General features: G+C 36.0%; 1 protein-coding gene and 1 long non-coding RNA gene across 5 annotated transcripts; both read right to left on the bottom strand.

Annotated features, from left to right (window-relative positions):
- Positions 1 to 2,857: 2,857 nt before the first annotated feature.
- On the bottom strand, positions 2,858 to 21,281 carry LOC109146817 (F-box/FBD/LRR-repeat protein At1g13570-like). 4 transcript variants are annotated; one of them, XM_019294479.1, is made up of 5 exons: positions 21,262 to 21,281; positions 21,072 to 21,167; positions 3,634 to 4,379; positions 3,375 to 3,527; positions 2,858 to 3,276 (listed from the first exon to the last, which is right to left on the bottom strand). In XM_019294479.1, exons 2-5 carry the CDS (start codon positions 21,103 to 21,105, stop codon positions 2,923 to 2,925), a joined length of 1,287 nt encoding a protein of 428 aa, XP_019150024.1. In that variant the 5' UTR covers positions 21,106 to 21,167; positions 21,262 to 21,281; the 3' UTR covers positions 2,858 to 2,922. The 4 variants fall into 4 exon arrangements, with proteins under 4 accessions (XP_019150024.1, XP_019150022.1, XP_019150023.1 ...); XM_019294477.1 differs by lacking the exon at positions 21,262 to 21,281 and having other exon boundaries at positions 21,072 to 21,213; XM_019294478.1 differs by lacking the exon at positions 21,262 to 21,281 and having other exon boundaries at positions 3,634 to 4,347; positions 21,040 to 21,213.
- On the bottom strand, positions 19,537 to 20,592 carry LOC109146820. The gene is made up of 3 exons (XR_002048516.1): positions 20,348 to 20,592; positions 20,123 to 20,229; positions 19,537 to 20,024 (listed from the first exon to the last, which is right to left on the bottom strand). It is a non-coding gene; the product is annotated as an uncharacterized LOC109146820 (long non-coding RNA).
- Positions 21,282 to 21,840: the final 559 nt, after the last annotated feature.

Raw genomic sequence — 21,840 nt, forward strand, 5'->3', positions numbered from 1 at the left:
AAATCTTCCACAAAACACATACAATCGTGAGTTAATTTGAGGAAAAAAAACATGATTTCTGTAGATTACATGTCTTACCGGCATGCTTTCTGCTTTAATCTCCAGTTCGTATAGGTTGGGGGATCTTTCAAGCAATTTCAAAGCAAGAGTGATCTGACCAAAGTCAGAATCTGAATCCATCACCCATTTTACATGCAGATTTGCTGTTGGGAACGCCTGTGCCACTACTACAACATCATCAAGCTGAAAAACAGTAAAGAAAACAAAAATTAGTCATGAGAAAACTCTAATTGAACAAGCCAGAAAGCCAAAAAAATATAATAATAATAATAATAATAATAATAATAATAATAATAATAATAAAATCTTTGACCACAAAAGGTAAAACTTTTTTGCCTCAGACCCAATATGATAAGATAGTGGAGGAGTAAACCACATTAACATACATAGTGATTTGAGGTGGGAAAACTTGTGTTTGGTGTACAGAAACATACAACTCCAACACCATCTAACGCCCAATTGAGCTGCCCGCACATCAATGCAGGCATATATACTTGCTTTAAGATGAGGAGAAAGTAAAGAATCTCACCAATAACAAATCACGGCCATATAAACAAAGTGCCTTAAATACTCTCCAATTTGGCGAACACGACCTCTGTTCAACCGCATAAAAAACAAAAGCCAAATCCAAGCTTTTAAGTTTTGGAGCACATATCTTAAAATTATTGATCCCAACACAAAAACAGAAAGAAAGCTTCTCAAGATTAGAGACGACTCCTCCACTAATTCTACTCTTAAACTCAACCTCATTGAAAACTAATGAAGTGACGCCATGAAATATACAACCAATAGCAACATTTACCGGGTAATCAAAATCAAAATTGAAACCCCCGAGTTCTAAATCAAAATCAACAGTAACACTTAATAGGTTGTTTAATATTACGATTCAATTGCATTTTTCATCAATTTAGAAAGCCTTAATGGAGCCTTTAGAAAGAAAAAAAAAAAAAATTAAAAGCCTTACATACTATTGACTCCAGTACTCCAAGGTTAAAAATTAAAAATAGACAAGCTTTCAAGTTTTGGGGCACTGATCTAAAAATTATTGATCCCTTCACAACAAATTAAACCGAGCTTCTTCAGATTAGGAATTCTATAGACAATTCCATTAACAATATGATTAAAAATAACTTTTGTAAAATCTAATGAAGTGACTGACACAGGGTAATATAGAAGGAGATTTATTGGGCAATCAAAACTCAAACCATAGAGTCTCAGTTGCTTAATTGTGGGGCACAAGGCTAGACTATACAAAATGGCAGCTTATTATGACGGCCCCAAAGAGATATGTAAAGTTCCTCAACACCATTTCTTGATAAAAAAAGAAACCACTTATCTAAATTGGAAGACTCTAGTTTAGGATCAAAAGAGTTGGAGAAATTGATGACTAGTAAAGACACTAGTAAAATTCATGTATTACCGATGAAGAAAAATTCTAATTGAATCCATTATTGTTGCATTTCTTAATGCAAATTAGTTATGTAAATTATAAACTGATTGATTTTTGTTTTTTCAATTAAATCCAAAGGAATTTGAACTTTTGGAGGAACTTACTAGTGTGGTTCAAGCACAAAAAATGCTTTGCACTTTGAAGTTCAGCCGATTTAATGGGTTTAGGGTATAGGTATGAAATGTAATTATTCATCATGGTGTTACTTGGTTGCTTTCCAAGAATTGAGAAGGTTTTCATTGCTCGAGATTAGCTGTTTAACTATAATTGCGAGTTTAAAATTATGTAGGCCAGGAGCTTTTACATTTCATTAATGCCTCCACAAAAGCAAAAATTGCGTACAAATAATCATTTTAATTTGGAATAAGAGTCAAATAGGCAACTGCAGATAATACAATTAGATCACTGAACCTAAAAAAAATCTACAATTGAGTCCCTAGTCCCTAAACTAATCAAATTCATGCAAAGCCTCCAATTTGCAGGTTTCCAACATGTCATCCAAATTAAATTATTTTTTAAAAAAATAAATTTTAAAAAATAATTATTTAAAATTAAAAAAAAAAAAAAACAAAACTTCCGGCCGGAGACGAAGAAGGTTTCTTCGTCTACGGCCGGTTTCTTCGTCTCCGTCCATTGAGACGAAGAAACCGCTTGGAGACAAAGAAGGTCGCTTGCCGGAAGTCCTTTTTAAAATATATATATATATATATATATATATATATATATATATATATATATATATATATATATAAATATTAAATAGTTATTTTTTAAAAACAAATAATTTAATTTGGGATGACCTTTTGGAAACTTGCAAATTGGAGGATTTGCATGAATTTGGTTAGTTTAGGGATCCAATTGTAAGTTTTTGACCTAATTGCATTATCGTGTGCAGTTCGATGGCCTATTTGATCCTAATTTCTTTTAATTTTATGCATCCCCTCAATCTTTACTATAAGTTCGTAATGGTTTGTGAGAATCCTTACCAAATTTTGAATGTACTAGCACACCTCATTTTTTGTTTTAAGTTAATTAATTGCAAGTACTCTTCATACAAAATTGTTTGGAGTATTTTTAGTGCATATACTTCTATTCAATCTACTCAACAGTACAGTTGTGCCTTCTCATAATGATGTGTTTGAAATACCCTCTTCCTCCTCTCCCTACCAAAAACACCCTTCTTTCCTTCAACCAAGTTCACTATGGGAGTAAGTAAATAACATTAACATTGTTAGATGAACTAATTTATGGAAAAAAAAAACATAATTGAAGTATTTTATTAACAAACGCAAATAGAGGAACATTCTTAATTGCCCACAATGCTTGCCAAATCATGCTAAACAACTTTAGAAAACATTTCAACTTCCAACACTACCATTGCTTACATTTCTAAAGATTGAACCCATGGAGATTCACCAAGTCTGTGAAAGGCTAAACCAATGTTGCCAGTAATCCATACCCATAGAATCATTATCATTGTCCGTGAAGACAATATAATGTGCGTTTGAAGATGCACGCGGAAAGCATTCCAACTTCCTTTGGATTTTTCTCACCTCGAGGGCATTCATATCCCAAAACTTCAGAACAAATCTCTCTAGCGCAGGAGATTTTGAAAGTAACATTTTTATAAAAAGCATTTGGAGCGCAGATGCACACTTTGATTCAATCTTGATTGTGTTAAGCATTCTCAGCTCATTACTAACAAAGCAACTATCTGGATCCTCCAAAAGCCTTGAAGCAGCTTCTTTGTAATCCTTCGAACCGAACTATAACTCAAGAAGAAATGAAAGACAAGCACAACAATGAGGACATTTGAAAAAGCAAAACAAGAACCACACATGATTGCCAAATATATATACTCAACCTCCTGCGCCAAAATATGCAGTTCACATAGGTTAGGACATCTTTTAAGCAATTGCATAGCAACGGCAAGCTCCTCCCGACAATCAATATTTAATTCATGTAGCTTCATCACTTGCAGATTTATTGCAGTTGGAAACATAGATGCATCCATATACTAGAAAAATAGCAATAACAAAACAAAATTAACCACAACAAGCCAAATGGTAAAGAATTATATCTATCCATCCATTTGCATCAAGTAAAATGAGTTAAGTTCTCACCCTCAACAAAGAGCCACACAACCGAAGAGTCTTAATGGCTTTCAAATGCGGTGTCAACCATCTCGAAGCATATACATCATACATAAAATCAATAACAGATAACATTTCAAGCTTTGGAGGACTACTGATCTCAAACTCATCGATCTCATCACAATCTTCGAAAGCCAGCTTCTCAAGATTAGGAATACTAATACTAGAGGCAATTTCATTAACACCGCGCTTAAATTTAACATAAAAGAACTCTAATGAAGTGACATTGGAAAATATATCACAAGCATTTACAGGCAAATCAATAATCACACCTTGGACTATCAGTTTCTTAATTGTCCTGCAAGAGAGTAAACAAAATGGCAGCTCATAAACTGGCGCTAGATCACTATATAAAAATATGTCAAGTTCCTCCACACCATTTTGTGAAAGAAAAAGACACCACCTATCAAAATCAGACTGCTGCATAAGATCAGCACATGGAATGTGTAGAGTAAATTTCTTAACCGGCCAAGCACGGTGAAACAGGATATTATTGATTATGTTCACGGAGGTTCTACCATCCAAGATTTTCTTATCATCTTGGCGCTGTTGGAGACTTTCCAAGAATTCCCGATCGAACACAAGCCGCCCATGCTGCAACCAAGCATCATTCCAGTGCCTTGAGAGAAGAGCAGTTCTGGCGGCGTCTCGGGTGGGCAAACACTCTAAAATTCTGTCCTTTATCTCTATCGGCAGCTCTATTATTAAATCCCTACTTGCATCCATGAGGCGTCAGTCGAAATCAAATGCTAAAATCGTTCTATTCTTCAACTGCAAGATTCCATATTTCGTAAATAAAAAGGAAATTAGGAAGCGAAGAGTTGGGAAGAAAACAGAGATTAGGGGAAAAGTGACAGATTAGAAACCCTCACCTCTGATGTTTAGTTTGGGCCTTTGCGGATTAGGAAAGCTGAAGGTAAACGGAATGCTATTCCTCTTGAAGATTTGCGGTGGAGCAGAGTAGCAGACGCCACGAGAAGACTCGACTGGAGATAGAGAGACGGCTGATTGTGGAACTAGGGTGGAGGGTTTTCTAATAAAGCTATACAACTTTGGGCGAATCAAATTATGGTATTTAATTTCTAAAAAAATATATGGTATTTTTTCCGCATAGTAAACTGATGTCGTTTTGAATGATTTTTTTTTAAAGGTAATTTCTGAATTTTATTTATGTTAAGTGGGAAGGAATCAGGTGTATTTGTTGCTTCCCATGCGGATGTGCGGTGGATTAATGTGCGTGAGGTTTATACTTAATGTGCGTGAGATTTGTACTCAATGTACCTGAGATTTGTACTTAATGTGCGTCATGTTAATATGCGTGAGTTTTGTACTTAATGTGCCTGAGTATTCTGTTTAATGTGCGTGAGATTTGTGCTTAATGTGCCTGAGTATTTCAGAATTACGAGCTCAGAAGGAAGCAGAACAGAAACTCACGCACATTAACGCCAAAGCTTTTTGTTACTTCTTCCTTCAATTTGGCCATGGATTCTGGGTTATCAACTACCTTCAATACAGTTGAATGTTTATATAAATAACGCACGCACAGTAAAATTTGCACAGCAACAAAGTGTGGATTTCTGTTGTATTATTCTCATAATTCTTAACCTCCATAGCTCGCCTCCGCATCATCATCATCAGGGAGGGGGCAAATGGCTACTGGGGATGGGGAAGAAGCTGGCATAATATTTTCTACTGCATTTTGCACATTCACGCACATTAAGTACAAATCTCAGGCACATTAAACACAACACTCACGCACATTGAGTACAAATTTCACGCACATTAATCCACCGCACATCCGCACGGGAAACAACAAATGCACGGGAACCTTTCACTATGTTAAGTGATTAATTAGGACAAAGACTATGTGGTCTAATGGTACTCGGGTTGGACTTCCATTTAGAAGGTTGTGAGTTCTAGTTTTAGTGAAGGCGTTATTAGCTTTTTGTGTTTCGGTAGGTTGAGAAAGTATGAGAAAGTATACTACAATGTAATAGAGTTAGTGGCAATTATCTTCACAGATTGAAGGATGATAATGGCAATTATGTTGATGGCAGGTCAATGCATTCCGTGGTCTTAGATTATTATAAAGATATTTTTCGTAGTTCCTCATGTCATGCTGGGCTCATGAGTGGAGTGACATCAAGAATTTCTCATGCTATGAATATACAATAGATGCGTCCAATTGAACATTCAGAAGTTAAAGATTCCTTATTCTCAATGGCCCCCGATAAAGCATCAGGTCCAGATGGTATGTCACTAGCCTTCTACCAAGCATTTTGGTCAATTATTGGATATGATCTCTGTAGACTTATAATTGATTGTTTTGCCAATTGTCACTTACCCGTTGGGATTAATGAGACGAATGTGGTTTTAATTCCTAAAATATGGGTGCCTAAACGTGTTTCGGATCTCCGTCCGATAGCATTGTGCAGCGTTACTTATAAAATTCTGACAAAAGTGATTGCTAATAGACTGAAGATGGTTCTGGATGTTGTAATTTCAGCTACGCAAAGCGCGTTTGTGCCGGACAGATTAATTACTGACAATATAATTATAGCTGGGGAAGTTGGGCATTATTTACGTACTAAGAAGAATGGTCTAACAAGTTGGGCTGCTTTGGGGAAAAAGTGACGGATTAGAAACCCTCACCTCTGATGTTTAATTTGGTTTGGGCCTTTGCGGGTTAGGAAAGCGGAAGGGAAACAGAATGCTATTATATTCCTCTTGAAGATTAGCGGTGGAGCAGAGTAGCAGACGCCACACAGAGAAAACTCTGGGAGTGGAGACTGGAGATAGAGACACGGCTGATTGTGGAACTCGGGTGGTGGGATTTCTAATAAAGCTATACAACTTTGGTGAATCAAATTGTGGTATTTTTTCCGCATAGTAAAATGATGTAGTTTTGGATGATTTTTTTTTTTTTTTAAGGTAATCTCTGAATTTTATTTATGTTAAGTGATTAAGGCTCTGTTTGATAAATCTAGCTGAAAAGTTATAAGCTAGGAGCTGAAAAGTTGAAAAGCTATTAGTTAGGAGCTGAAAACTGAAGAACTGTTAAGCTAGCTGTTATGATTGAAATTGTTTGGTAAAATTAGTTTTTTGATTAGTTGATAAATGTAAAAAGACTAAAAATGACATCTTCAAAAAATTTAAAGTAGTTTGTTTACATATTAAAATTTAACATTTTGTCTTCAAAATAAATTAACATTTTGAAATAAAACTATTAGCATAATCATGATCTAGCATCCCATAATGATGTAGCAATATTGTTGCGAATCTCCTTCATCTCAATAGAGGTCTGACTTAAATTTTCATTGATGGGACTGTGGGGTGCGATGGCTGATGTTGCGGAGTACGATGGCTGGTGAACGATGCTTCTACGGAGTGCGATGGCTGATGGATGATGGAGTGCGAATGAAGATGAAGGGAGCAGAGTGCGAATGAAGATGAAGGGATTGTCATGCGGTGAAAGTTGATGAGAAGAAAAAAGAGTTTTAATTGAGAAGGGTAGAGTATGTCATTTCTTTAAAATAATAAGGATAAAGATGAAAAAAATGTTAGGAAGCTAGTAGCTTATTTTGAAAGGCCACCTAAGGTAGCGTTTTAAAATAAGCTCATATTTTAAGCTAGGAGCTTATTTTGGAAACATTACCAAACATAGCTTATGGCTTACTACTAGCTTAAAATAAGCTATAAGCTCCTAAATAAGCTCTGCCAAACAGACCCTAAGTGAGATTTTATTCCTCAAATCTTAATACACCATGGTATACACCTAAACTAATCATATACAATATTATTCATAAACCCTATTTGAAGAATCTTCTTTGTAAGTCAATGAGGATGATAACTTGTGATCGGAGGAAAAAGAAAGAACATAACAGCTAACCAAGGTAAGTGTGAACATTTTTTAACCTTTCTTCCTTTTAGATTGTTTGTTTCTTCATGAACTTCTTATGAACTGGTTTCTTCAACAATATAAAACAAACTAGAGTTAAAAAACTGTTTAAAATATCAACGAAGTAGTGAGCACTCTAATTATTAAGGTATTATCGTGTTCATATTCTGTGTAAAATTTTTTATTTTGATATTTAATCAATGCTTTAGTTATTAAATGTTTACATATCCTTTTACTTCTTACACATATTGAATGTCTCTTCTCAGAAAATAAAAACATTCAAACACCATCAACTTATTTATCTGAGGATATGGACATCGGTACATGACTAATTTCAACAGGACCATGGTTTATTCTAATTTTTTTTTGAATGCTACTAGCTCTATTACATCGTAGTATCTGTGCATATGCTTTCTCAACCTATTGAAACACAAAGAGCTAATAACGCCTCCATTGAGGCTCGAACTCACAACCTTTCAAATGGAAGTCCAACCCGGGTACCATTGGACCACATAGTCCAGGTTTATTCTAATTTTATTAGAGAACCATTTGCTAATTTGACAAACGGTAAATTATTATCTTACAACATATGTATTCATTCTTTAATTTTTAAATGAGTTAATTACTGAAATGGTCCCTTGACTATAGCGAAATTACCGATTTGGTCCTTGACTATTTTTTTAAACCAATTAAGTACATCAACTTTAAAAATCTTAACCAATTTGGTCCTCCATTTGTTTTGCCATTAGACATCCGTTAACTCGGGGCCAAATTGGTAATTTTGCTATAGTCAATGAACTATTTCGGTCATCACATATTCACATGTAGTCATGGCCACAGTTTGGTTCCAGTTCCAAAATGACGGTTCACGGTTATGGAATCGACCAAGTCGGAATTGAACCTTGTATAAAGGTTACACATCCGGTTTTGGAACCGGCGGTTCCGGTTCAAACCGGATTTTTTTATTTTTGTAAATTTTATTTTGTATTTTTAAATTTGTCAAAATTCAACAATTATTTTTTTTCTTTTTGAAAATTTTTCATTCTAAAATGTTTTTAAAATAGTCATATGAAATATTTAAACTTCAAAGTTAAACTATATTTTTAAAAAAATTGTTATCGTAGAACTTTAAAATGTTATTTAAAGTTTAAATTTTAATCAAATAATAATTAAACTTTAATCAAATAATAAATAATAATTAAAAAATTTTAAATTTATTTTTTAGTTTGGAATCGGAATGACGACGGTTCCGGTTCGGTTTGAACAGTGCACAATTCGGTTCGAACCGACCCGTGGTCATTCGCATGCACCATTGTCTCCGAAAAGTTAATTACTAAAATGGTCCATTGACTATAGCGAAATTATCAATTTGGTCACGAGTTAGCAAATGTCTAACGGAAAAAACAAACAAAGGACCAAATTGGTTAAGAATTATAAAGTTGAGGGACTTAATTGGTAAAAAAAAATAAGTAATGAGCAAATTGATAATTTCATTATAGTCAAGGGACCATTTCGGTAATTAACTCTTTTTAAATTGTTGATATGTTTGATAGTTTTAATCCTTTTACATTTAAATAAGTAACAATTCTGCCTCTTGCTTTGTGCAACCCATAAATACACAACCGAATTTGGGAGTGAACGTTTGTTGATTCTTGAGTTTGAAACAATACACAAAATGTTGTTTACAAAGAAATTTTCAATAATTTGTAAGATTATTGTATTTTGAATTCCATCGAGTTATTTTACTTTTAGTCAATATATATTACTCATTTTATATTTCTTAATTATACTATAACCATAACTATATAGTCGTGCATCACACGGGTGACATATTAGTATAATATATGTTCATATATACTTTTTCAACATACTAAAGTCTAGCGAGTCAATACCGCCCCCACCGAGACTCGAACCCATGACCTCTCATTTGGGAGAGTCACTTCATGCTGCTTTTAGACAAGGCTATTTTCATCTTTTCAATTTTTTTTATTTTCTCCATAAGTTTATTTCAACGAAAGTCTCTTATCAATCAATAGTCAACATTCAACAACTTATACAATTACACTATCAAATATATAATTGGAAAAAGAGTTAATACCCAAAATAGTCATCGACTATAGTGGTTTTTCTTAATTTCGTCCTAAATGACTTTGGTAACATAATGTAGTCCCAGACTTTTGTGTATTTGCTCAATTTAGTCCTCAATTTGTTATTCCGTCAAATTGGTGTTAAATAAATGGACAATTCAGTAATCTCGATATTAGCCTCTCTTTACTCTCAGCCCTACGAAGTGTGAAATCCCTCTTTCTTTTACGAATTTCTCTTAGAATTACTCCCAAACCCGCGAATCAAATTTTATATTCGCAAGTTTGGGAGTAATTCGTAAAAGAAAGAGGGATTTCACATTTCGCAGGTCTAGGAGTAAAGAGATGTCAATATAGAAATTACTGAATTTTCTCTCTATTTAACACCAAATCGAAGGAATAAAAAACAGAGGACTAAATTAATCAAAAACACAAAAGGCTAGGACTATATTAGCTGCCACCAAAGTCGTATAAGACGAAATTAAGAAAAACCATTATAGTCGAGGACCATCTTGGGTATTAACTCATTGGAAAAATGTATTTTTCATCCCTTAATTATTCATTGTTAGTTATTTTAGTTCTTAACTTTTACCGTTGCAATATATTAATCTAACTCTTCAAAAAAATTACAATTTTAACTCCTAGAGGAACAAAATTATTAATTACATTAAAATTTTACTTAGTACATGGACATTTTATATATAATTTTATTATCTTTATTGTTTATGACTTTTCAATTTTAGCACATTTCATCTGCGAAATAGATAATTGATACCTTCTTCCTTAAATATATATCATCTTCAATTGTGGTTACGTTCATATTTTCCTTACACAAACATGTTAAAATCAAAATTTTTATTTAACAAATGAAATATCAATACTAAAGAATATTATAATTCAAAAAGAAATATTAAAAAGTACTAAAATACTATGTATAAATAAAATTTTAATAAAGTTCAATAGTTTTTATTATTTTATGGGTTAAAATTGATTTTTTTTTTTTTAAGAGTCAAGGGAAATATATGCTGAAAACTTAAAAGAATGACATGTTCTTTCGTGACTCTTTCTTTTCTATTGGCAGTCTGGCACCATTTGCTTATCTTAAACTGCAAAGGCCATAGTATGAATATTTTTCTTACATTCCTTATACTTTGCTATTGAAAGTCCATTCCCTCCAGTTAGTCAATAAAGCAGCCAATTTTTTTATGCATATGATTTTTGTGAACTACTTGTCATAAGGTTGTGAAATCAAGCCAAGGTGTTATTCCCACTGAGTTTGAGGTAGAATTTGCATAATTAATTATTTCTTCCATGTTAATCTTTGTTGTTGGCAATCCTGATAATATATGTTCTTTCATGACTGCAGCTAAACACTAGCTGTTGCATAATGCATATGATGAAGGGCATGATGCCAAATTGAAGATAACTCTTTCTAGAGGATGCAATATCTGATTTTCCTCCGGTATTGTTATGAACTTGCTTTTTAAATTTTTACAGGGTACTTAATATGTCCCGTGGTTATCATTTTAGCTAGCTTATTTTATATGGTGTGGATTTGTAGGTGGAGAATAATGAGAAGAGGGATGATATGGAGTTCCTCCTTTCCTATTATTGTTGGATTCTTGCATCACAAAAATGGAGAGTGAAAGAATAGGAGAGTGTAAGAATAGCATCAAGTGATTCACCCAAATGGGAGGTCATGGATTTGAGACTCAATGGAGGCAATATTGACTCTTTGTGTTTCAGTAGGTTAAGAAAGTAGCTATGAACATATACTACATTGTATATTTGTAACAGAGTTACTAATACTAAAAAAAAAAATAAAAAAAAAACAAAAAAAAAAAAAACAAAAAAAAAAGTCCCTCTATTATCCACTATCCACTATACTAATAAGAGTCAAGAAGTTAGGCCTATAATGGGTAGAAAAAAATGTCCGTCAAATTATTAAATCAAATGAATGGTTCATGTTTTAATTTTTCCTTGAGATTTCCAATTGTATCCTATTATATTATACTATATTAATAAGAGTCATAAAAAAAAGTTAGGCCTATAATGGGATAGAAAAATGTCCGTCAAATTATTAAATCAAATGAATGGTTTAGATTGTTCAAATTTTAATTTTTCCTTGAGGTTTCCAAATTTATCCATCTCAATTAAAAAAAAAAAGGTCTTAGGTTCGAACTCCATCACAATCAAAATTCCCTTAAAAATTATATTCTCCGTTAACTTACTCATTGATTTCAATAAGCTATAAAAGTCTTAGGTTCGAACCACATCCCAATCAAAGTTGACATAATTAGTACTCTATTTTACTCTTACTAAATTAAATAATAATTTAGTAGCTACAACAAAAATTAATACATATGCATTTTTTAATTTAGAATTATGTGTCTACAATGTCTTTATTAAAAAAAATTATTCATCATCAATAAATTAAATAAGAGAAATAATTCCATTAGTTATAATGTCTTTATTTTTCTCCAATGTAAAAATTCTTTACATTCAAATTTATTAATTGATTATATTCGATACATTGTCCCTATAATGTCTTTATTAAAAAAATATTCATTATCAATAAACTAATTAAGAGAAATAATTTCATTAGTTATATTGTCTTTATTTTTCTCCAATGTAAAAATTCTTTACATTCAAAATCATCAATTATATTCACTACATTGTCCACTATCTTTTTTGTGCACTATTTTTTAATTAAATATCAAAGTTATAATACAAAATAATGTTACATATTTTTTTACCAAGTATTTTATTAATACCATGAAAAAATTAAAAAATATATAATTAAGTCAATCATATTAACTACTTGAGGGATTTGTTGACAAAGAGAGTATAAAAATCACACAACAAATTGAAGTGGGAAACTATCTCGCATTGTCCTTGTTTGACAATTAGCAGTTAGCGATTAGCGTTAGCGGATTATATTAGCGTATTTGACCAGCGAATTATTTCAACATGTTATTTTCAATTGTAGTACATTGTCCATATTTTCGGTACACAAACATGTTAAAATTAAATTTTTTAATTTACAAATGAAATAATATTATAATTTAAAAAGAAATATTAAAAAGTACTAAAATACTATGTAATAAATAAAATTTTAATATTTTTTATTGTTTTATGGGTTAAAATTGAATTTTTTTTTTCTAAGAGTCAAGGGAAATATATGCTGAAAATTGAAAAGAATGGCATGTTAGTTCTTTCCTGACTCTTTCTTTTTCTATTGGCAGTCTATATATTGAGGCAGTTTGTTTTCCTTATGAATTATAGAGTTTTTTGTGAGGTAATTAAATCTGTCACGTACCATTTGCTTATCTTAAAGTGCAAAGGCCATAGTATGCATATTTTTCTTACATTCCTTCTACTTTGCTATTGAAAGTCCATTCCTCCAATTAGTCAAAATTTTTATGCATATGATTTTTGTTAACTTGTCATAAGGTTGTGAGATCAAGCTAAGATGTTATTCCCACTGAGTTTTAGGTAGAATATGCATAATTAGTTGTTCCATGTTAACCTTTGTTGTTGGCAATCCTGATAATATATATTCTTTCATGACCGCAGCTAAACACTAGCTGTTGCATAATGCATATGATGAAGGGCATGATGCATGCCAAATTGAAGAAAGCTCTTTCTAGAGGATGTTGTTGAGACTTAGTTAGTGGCTGTTAATCTTTTGCCTAGTCTTCAGGGTTTTTTGTAACTAGTTTTCTGCTTCTGTGCTTTATTCTCTATTTAATCACGTTCTAAGTTATTGAATAAACAAGTTCAGTTGTCACTCTCACATGGTATCAGAGCCTATACTCTAGCGAGAAATTTTTTTTTTTTTTCCCGTTCTCCTTTCTTCCTCTAATTGTTCCATTATGGCTGCCCCAACTCCACCAACTATCATCCAAATCTTTGCCCCATCTCACCTACCTATCAAACTCACAACCTCTAATTTTCCTATTTGGAAAAAACAAGTGGAGTCAACACTCACAGGCCTGGACCTTGCAGGCTACGTGGACGGAATAGCCTCTGCACCGGCCAAATACTTTGATCAAGCGCAAACGACACCTAATCCGGCCTATACGGCGTGGTATAGACAGGACCAGATTATCCTGAGTGCAATCTTAGGCAGTTTGACAGACACCCTACAACCGGTCATTTCATCGGCTTCATCTGCGCGTGAAGCATGGACCCGATTATCCACTACGTGTGCGGCTTCTTCCCGGGGACGCATTGTCTCGCTCAAAGCAAAGCTAGCCAAGAACCTCAAAGGCAACAAGTCCATTGATTCCTACATGCGGGAGATGCGAACCATTGCGGACGACCTCGCTCTTGCTCAAAGTCTGGTGGACGACGAGGACCTGGTTGTGCATATATTCACCCAGCTCGAGGATGAATATAATCCAATTGTGGCAGCGCTCTGTGTGCGGACTTAGGCCATTTCAGTTGGAGAACTACATGAAGTTCTTACAGGCTACGAGCGCATGCTAAAAGAGAATGACGCCACCTCTCAGGTTCATGCGCCCACGGCCAATGCAACGCAACGACGGTTCAACGGTACAACTGACTCTAATTTCCATTCCAATAACCGTCGCGGTAGGGGTGGAGCGAATATGTCTAATGGCAGGCACAATCAAACTCGGTATACTGGCAACTGTCCGTCTCGGCCGCAAATTGGCAAAATTTTTGAAGGAGAACAATGTGGTAGTTGTTGACCCCCAGAACAATGGCTACCAATCCCCTACGGTGCACTCTACGGCCACTGGTCCTACGACGCCCAAGTCGTGGCTAATGGATTCTGGTGCCTCGCACCATAGTGTCACTGATCCGATGTCTTTACGAACATTTTCTGACTACACAGGTCCGGACGAAATTGTGCTGGGTGATGGTAAGTCCTTGAGTATCTCACATACAGGGTCTGTTTCTCTTCCTTCTGCGAGTCGTCCTCTTATTCTCTCAAATGTCTTGTGCGTTCCCAGCTTACAAAAAAACTTAGTGTCTATTTCTTAATTATGCGAGACTAACTCAGTGTCTGTGGAATTTTTTGACTCTTATTTTTTGGTTAAGGATCGGGCGTCGGGCAAACCTCTAGTGCGAGGTCTGGTCGTGAATGATGTCTAAAGCATTGCTGCCCAGAAGTGTCAAGTCAATGCCACGTCCTTGGTTCCTAAGTGGCATCATCAATATGGTCATCCCAGCCACAAAGTTTTGTCGTCCATTCTCAGAAGTAATAACGTTATTTTTTATCGACATTCGGTTGAAACTTATTCGTGTACTTCTTGTCATGTAAATAAAAGCCACAAATTGCCGTTTTCATTTAATTCCATGTCTAGTACTAAACCATTAGAACTTATATATATCGACGTTTGGTGTTCGTCAATAGTTTCTGTGGATGGTTTCAAATACTACATTAATTTTGTAGACCACTACACAAAGTATGTCTGGTTATTTCCCTTGAAACTTAAGTCTGACGTTCATAGGGTATTTATTCAATTTAAAGTCATGGTCGAAAATTATTTTGGGTTCAGAATAATCTCTGTTTTTTCAGATAATGGTGGGGAATACACAAAGTTAATTCCAACCTTCAATAGTCTGGGCATTTCACACTTTACCTCGCCTCCCCACACCTCGGAACACAATGGTTCTGCGGAGAGGCGTCACAGACATGTTGTAGAAAGTGGTCTGGCGTTGTTGCACTTTGCGTCCATTCCATCCTCATATTGGTCATACGCCTTTCAAACGGCGGTATAATTAATCAATCGGATGCCAACTCCTATACTACACTACTCCTCACCATATAAAGTACTGTCCAACAAAGAGCCGAATTACAACAAAATTCAACCCTTCGGGTATCTGTGCTTTCCGTGGCTACTACCATATTTTCCAGGTAAGCTAAGCCCCAAGTCTATCTCGTGTGTCTTCCCGGGTTACTCTCTGAGTCAATCAGCCTACAAATGCCTTGACCCGGCTACTGGCCGTGTATATGTCTCGCGCCATGTCTCGTTCGTGCCTGATACGTTTCCGTTTCATAAACTGAGTCAAGTGTCGCAAGATGTTTCCACACACAATCAAAGTTTGTCTCCTGTCCTAGGACCACTCAGTTTTACATCTCTGTTGCCTGTAGTGTCTCCCTCTAGTCCAGAAAATACTACCTCCACTGCCGGCTCACTTACTCCCATGCCAAATTAGTACCACTCACCTGAGGATTCCACGTCCTCCACCATGCATCCTCTTTTAGGTACACCTCCAGCTTCTACTTCGGAGCCTGCAGCTACAACTTCAGAATCACTGGCCGCTACCTTGGAGCCTGCAGCTGCTGCTTCGGCATCACCAGTCACAGCAGCTTCGGCCTCAGCTTCTCTAACAGTGGCGTCTGAACCGGGTGTCTCTGCTGCAGAGCCAATGCACGCTGTGTCGGTGTCGGAGAGTAGCGCCCAAGTCCCGACCTCTCAGCCTCTTGCGGTGTCCCGGCCACGACGACAGAGGCGACCGAACTCCAAATACTTCAACGACAAATTTGTGAATGTGGCCAATGTTCATCCTATCAACTCGTCAATTGAGCCGCGGACGGTGTCTCAGGCGTTATAGAATGAGTTGTGGAAAGATGCCGTGACTGCCAAGTTCAATGCGTTGGTGAAGAACGGAACGTGGGACTTAGTGCCACGACCTAGTCGTGCTGTGGTTGGTTGCAAATGGGTCTTCCGGGTGAAACGCAAGCCGGATGGCTCGGTGGACAGGTTCAAGGCCTGGGTGGTGGCTAAAGGATTTTTGCAGCAGCCTGGTCGTGACTACTTCGAGACTTTTAGTCCGGTGGTCAAACCAGTGACCATTCGAGTTATTCTCACCCTTTCTTTGTCGCAGGGGTGGTTGCTCCGACAGTTGGACGTGAACAATGCCTTTTTAAATGGCATCCTGTTCGAGGAGGTTTATATGGACCAGCCAGCTGGTTTTGTTGATCACCAGGTGCCTGGTTATGTTTGCAAGCTCCGGAAGGCGATTTATGGTTTGAAACAAGCCCCGCGGGCTTGGTACCTGGAGATGTCTAAATTTCTTGTTGTGTCGGGGTTCAAGAAGTCCGTAGCTGATTCCTCTCTTTTTATTTACTGCTCGAATGATGTAATTGTATACTTTTTAGTCTACGTAGACGATATTATTCTGACAGGCAACAATGATGCGTTCATTAGTGTGTTTGTGGGTCGCCTTGCGCGTCGGTTTGCGCTTAAAGATTTGGGCCTGCTTCATCACTTTTTAGGTGTTAAAGTAGTTCCTACCACCAGAGGTCTGTTTCTATCACAGTCTCAGTATGTGATTGACGTTTTGGACCATTTTGGTATGACGGGGGCGAAAGAAGTGTCGACACCAATGAGTGCTTCGGTGGACTTGTGCACTACTTCACCGGTCTTCGATGCCACCACGTTTCGGAAAGCCATTGGCCGGTTGCAGTACTTGGCTTTTACCAGACCGGAGATTTCGTTTGCAGTCAACCGGCTGGCTCAATTTATGTCTTCGCCCACTGAGCTCCATTGGCAATCGGTGAAACGAGTACTTCGCTATTTAAAGGGTATGTTACATCATGGGTTGCATTTTCGCAGGGGTCGGTCCCTTTCCTTGGTGGCCTATTCAGACTCAGACTGAGGTGGCACTCGTGATGGGGGCCGCTCGACTACCGCCTATGTTGTTTATTTTGGTCCAAATGTTGTGTCTTGGAAGTCTGCTAAGCAACGCTCTGTGTCTCGGTCCTCTACGGAGGCAGAGTTTCGGGCTCTTGCTAATTCCGCTGCTGAAGTTATGTGGGTCCAAAGTCTGCTGTGTGAGCTAGGGGTTCGGTTACCGTCTTCTCCCGTTCTGGTTACTGACAATTTGAGTGCTTCCTACGTGTGTAAGAGCCTGGCTTTTCACTCGCGAATGAAGCATTTAGCTCTTGATTACTTTTTTGTCCGAGAACAGGTTACTTCTGGCTCGCTGCGAGTGTGCTACGTCAAGTCGTCTGACTAGGTTGCGGATCTTTTGACTAAGCCGCTTGGCAATCAGCTGTTTACTAAGTTCAGAACCAAGATTGGTCTCACCAATGGTGCCTCCATCTTGCGGGGGCGTGTTGAGACTTAGTTAGTGGCTGTTAATCTTTTGCCTAGTCTTCAGGGTTTTCTGTAACTAGTTTCCTGCTTCTGTGCTTTATTCTCTATTTAATCCCGTTCTTAGTAATTGAATAAACAAGTTCAGTTGTCACTCTCACATATGCAATATCCGATTTTCCTCCGGTATTGTTATGAACTTGCTTTTTAAATTTTTACAGGGTATTTAATATGTCCTGTGGTTATCGTTTTAGCTTTTTATATGGTGTAGATTTTAGCTTTTTTATATGGTGTAGATTTGTAGGTGGAGAAATGAGAATAATGGGGAGGGATGATATGGAGTTCCTCCTTTCCTATTGTTGTTGGATATACTTGCATCACAAAAATGAAGAGTGAAAGAATAGGATATCTCTCTGTTATGCCAATGATCTTGTGGTTTAGTGGCATCAAGTGATTCTCCTAAATGAGAGGTTATGGGTTTGAGGGCCCAAGGGGGGCGGTATGGCAAATTATTGTGTGAACCATGGTCCACATAGCTGTGTGAACCATGAATGCAATATACATTTTTAATATACTAAAAGTATATTATTTGTGTACTAAATTTACATTCTTTATTTATTTATTTTAGTTCTCTAATGTACTAAAATAACATAAATATTGTCACTATTGTGGCTCTCTTTGACATAAGGTCATAAGATCGAATTTCGGTGGTGGAGTATTGAGTTATTGATTCTTTGGATTGAAATAGATAAAGAAAATATAAAACATATATTACCTTATAATAGAGTCAATAGTACTAAAATAACATAAATATTGTCATTTCATATTGCAAAAAGTTTAGATTTTTACATATTGGGATTGAATGATAGGGTTTACACAATTTGAATGCTAACTTGCTATTCATTTGTTGGTTTTGAATTCATATTTTAGAAATTTAGTATTTAAGCAATATAATTTCAATTCAGATTTTGAGTTATTGTTTTTGTTTTTGTTTTTGTTTTTTTTTTTTGTTTATTTTTTAAATGCTCATGATTTCTTAAAAGGTAGTATTAAGAATCTAAGATCCTACCGAGATTTGAACATATGACCACCAATTTAGAATGGTAACCGGGATAACATCATACTATATGGTAGTTGGCAAGTTATTGCTCTTATTTCTATTTTACTTAACTACAATTACCCAGTCCACCCATTTAAGGATTGTGTAGTTTTAACTTATTTGCTCTTTAATTTGCATATGTTAGGGTTATCTAGATTATATCGGAGAGAGAGAGAATTAGTGATCTTCTGGTAGAGATTCTTGATAATATTTTGAAATTTTTTGCCAAGAAGATGCTAGAACTGTTGTATTGTCCACTAGATGGAGATAGACTTAAACGACTCAAGTACAAGTACATGTGGCCATTTGCTGGGTTTTATGTAATCAATAAAATTGTCATGTAGCACAATGGGCCTATTTGGAATTTTGAATTTCTTGATGATGATAAGGCACGTTCGGATATGGAGGATAGTAGTCCATTGTATGATGCTGAAAACTTGTAACATTCTGTTGCGCCTTACACCAGAGAGATTACATCTTTATTATATGTTGATCTATATCTATTAATCATTGCATATTTTCAAATATCATTTCACTTTGTTGATTTTGATCCTACCAAGTATAGTGAAATTTTCGGTTGATGATATTATGCTTGAGAACCTCTCATTTATATGAAAATTCTTTAATGACTAGTAATTGGCCTATCTATGGCAGGAATTTTTCTAACTATCAAATGCCTTAACATTGTTAGATTAACAAATTTACGCACAAAAAAAATAAAGCAGCATAATTGAAGTAATTTATTAACAAAAGCAAATATAGAAACATTCTTAATTGCCCACAATGCTTGCTGATTACAAATACCTCATGCTCAACTTAGAAAACATGTCAACTTCCAACACAATCTTTGCTTACATTTCTAAAAGCGTAAAACCATGGGTATCGAACCAATCATCACACATAGACGCATAGTAATTGCCCGCGTAGACAATTTGTGCGTTTGGAGATGCACGAGGGAAGCATTCCAACTTCCTTTGGATTTTTCTCACCTCGGAGTCATTCATATTATGCCAAGACTGCACAATAACAACTCTCTTTAGCACAGGGGATTTTGAGAGCAACATTTTTATAAAAAGCATTGCGAGTGGGAATTCACTGAATGATTCAATCTTGATTGTGTTAAGCATCTTCAGCTCCTGAATAACAAAGCCACCGTCTGGATCCTCCAAAAGCCTTGAAGTAGCTTCTTGGTCATCCTTCCCACGGAACTATAACTCAAGAAGAAATGAAAAACAAGCACGACTGTGAGACATTCGAAAAAGCAAAACAAGAAGAATCATACATGATTGCCAAATATATACTTTACCTTATCTGCAATAATCCGCAGTTCACATAGGTTGGGAAATTTTTGAATTCATACAACTTTATTACTTTCAGATTTATTGCAATTGGAAACACATATACATCCATACGCTTGAAAAATAGGAACAAAGAAACAAAATTAGCCACCACAAGAACTTTAACAAGCCAGAAGGTAAAGAATTATATCTATCCATACATTTGCATCAAGTAAAATGAGTTAGATTCTCACCCACAACGAAGAGCCACACAACCAAAGAGTCTTAATGGCTTTCAAATGCGGTGCTAACCATCTCGAATCAACTACATCATACAAAGAATCAATAACAGACAACATTTCAAGCTTAGGAGGACTGATCTCAAACTTATGGATCCCTTGACAACATCCGAAAGCCAGTTTCTCAAGTTTAGGAATACTAATACTAGAGGCAATTCCACTCACACTACACTTAAATTCAACATTGTAGAAAGCTGATGAAGTGACATTAGAAAATATACCACAAGCATCAAATGAATAGAGGGACCTCGAACTTTCAGTTCCTTAATTGTCCTACAAGAGATTAAACAAAATGGCAGCTTATATTCCTCCCCATCAGTATCTAAACATATGTTAAGTTCCTCCACACCATTTCTTGACAAAAAAAAAGACACCACCTATCAAAATCAGACTGCTGTGGCCTAGGATCATCACATGAAATCTGTAGAGTAAATTTCTTAACCATCCCATCACGGAAAAAGAGGATATTATTGATTACGTTCACGAGAGTTCTACCTTCATCATAGCACTCTTCGACACATTGCAAGAATTCCCAATCAAACGTAAGCCGCCCATGCTGCAACCAAACATCATTCCACTGCCTTGAGAGAAGAGCAGTTCTGGCGGCCTCTGGGGGTGCACAAACACCCCAAAATTCTGTTCTTTACCTCTAAGGGCAGCTCACTTATTAAATCTCTACTTGCATCCTGTACGATTTTGAGTCGTCGAGCCATTAAGTTGAAAGAACAATGAGGCGTCGGTCGAAATCGAAACCTAAAATCATTCTATTGTTCAACTGCAAGATTCCATATTTCGTAAATAAAAAGGACATACGGAAGCTAAGAGTTGGGAAGAAAACAGAGATTGGGGAAAAGCAGAGAAACCCTGACCTCTGATGTTTGGTCTGGGCCTTTTGTAGTGACCTCAAACTCCTGAGCTAATGAAACAGTAAAAACAGAAGAAGGGGATAAAGGGGGATAGAAGAAATTTAGGTTAAGAGGAAGAAGATGAATTCTATTGAATCCAAATTTAGGTCTCCAAAAGCATAACCCTAAAAATCCTTACAAACAAGCATAAATATATGAAATAAAATATCTGAAAACATCCAACAAACTTCCTCATTTCTCGCTGGTGCACCTGCTGCTTGTTGTACCCTCCTGAAGCTCAAAACGACGTCGTGTGAAGCTTCCATCTACGGTTATAACCTCCTTCGCTGAAACGTCGTCGTCTGAACCCTCAACTTAAACGACCTCCAACAGCAACTCCAACGGCGTCGTTTAAATAAGTGGAATCAACTCTTTTTGCTTGAAACGACGTAGCTTTGGTCCTTCGACTTCCATTCCCTTTGATTTTTTCCTTAGCTTCTGAACTCAGCTCTTTCCCCTCCAATGCAATCCCCATATCTCCCTTAATTATCCCATATCTCAAGTTAAGGGATGCAACATTGCCCTCCTCTTCATTGGATCCTT

This window comes from Ipomoea nil, unplaced genomic scaffold (genome assembly GCF_001879475.1).
Source record: "Ipomoea nil cultivar Tokyo-kokei standard unplaced genomic scaffold, Asagao_1.1 scaffold1936, whole genome shotgun sequence".
NCBI classification, from domain to species: domain Eukaryota; kingdom Viridiplantae; phylum Streptophyta; class Magnoliopsida; order Solanales; family Convolvulaceae; genus Ipomoea; species Ipomoea nil.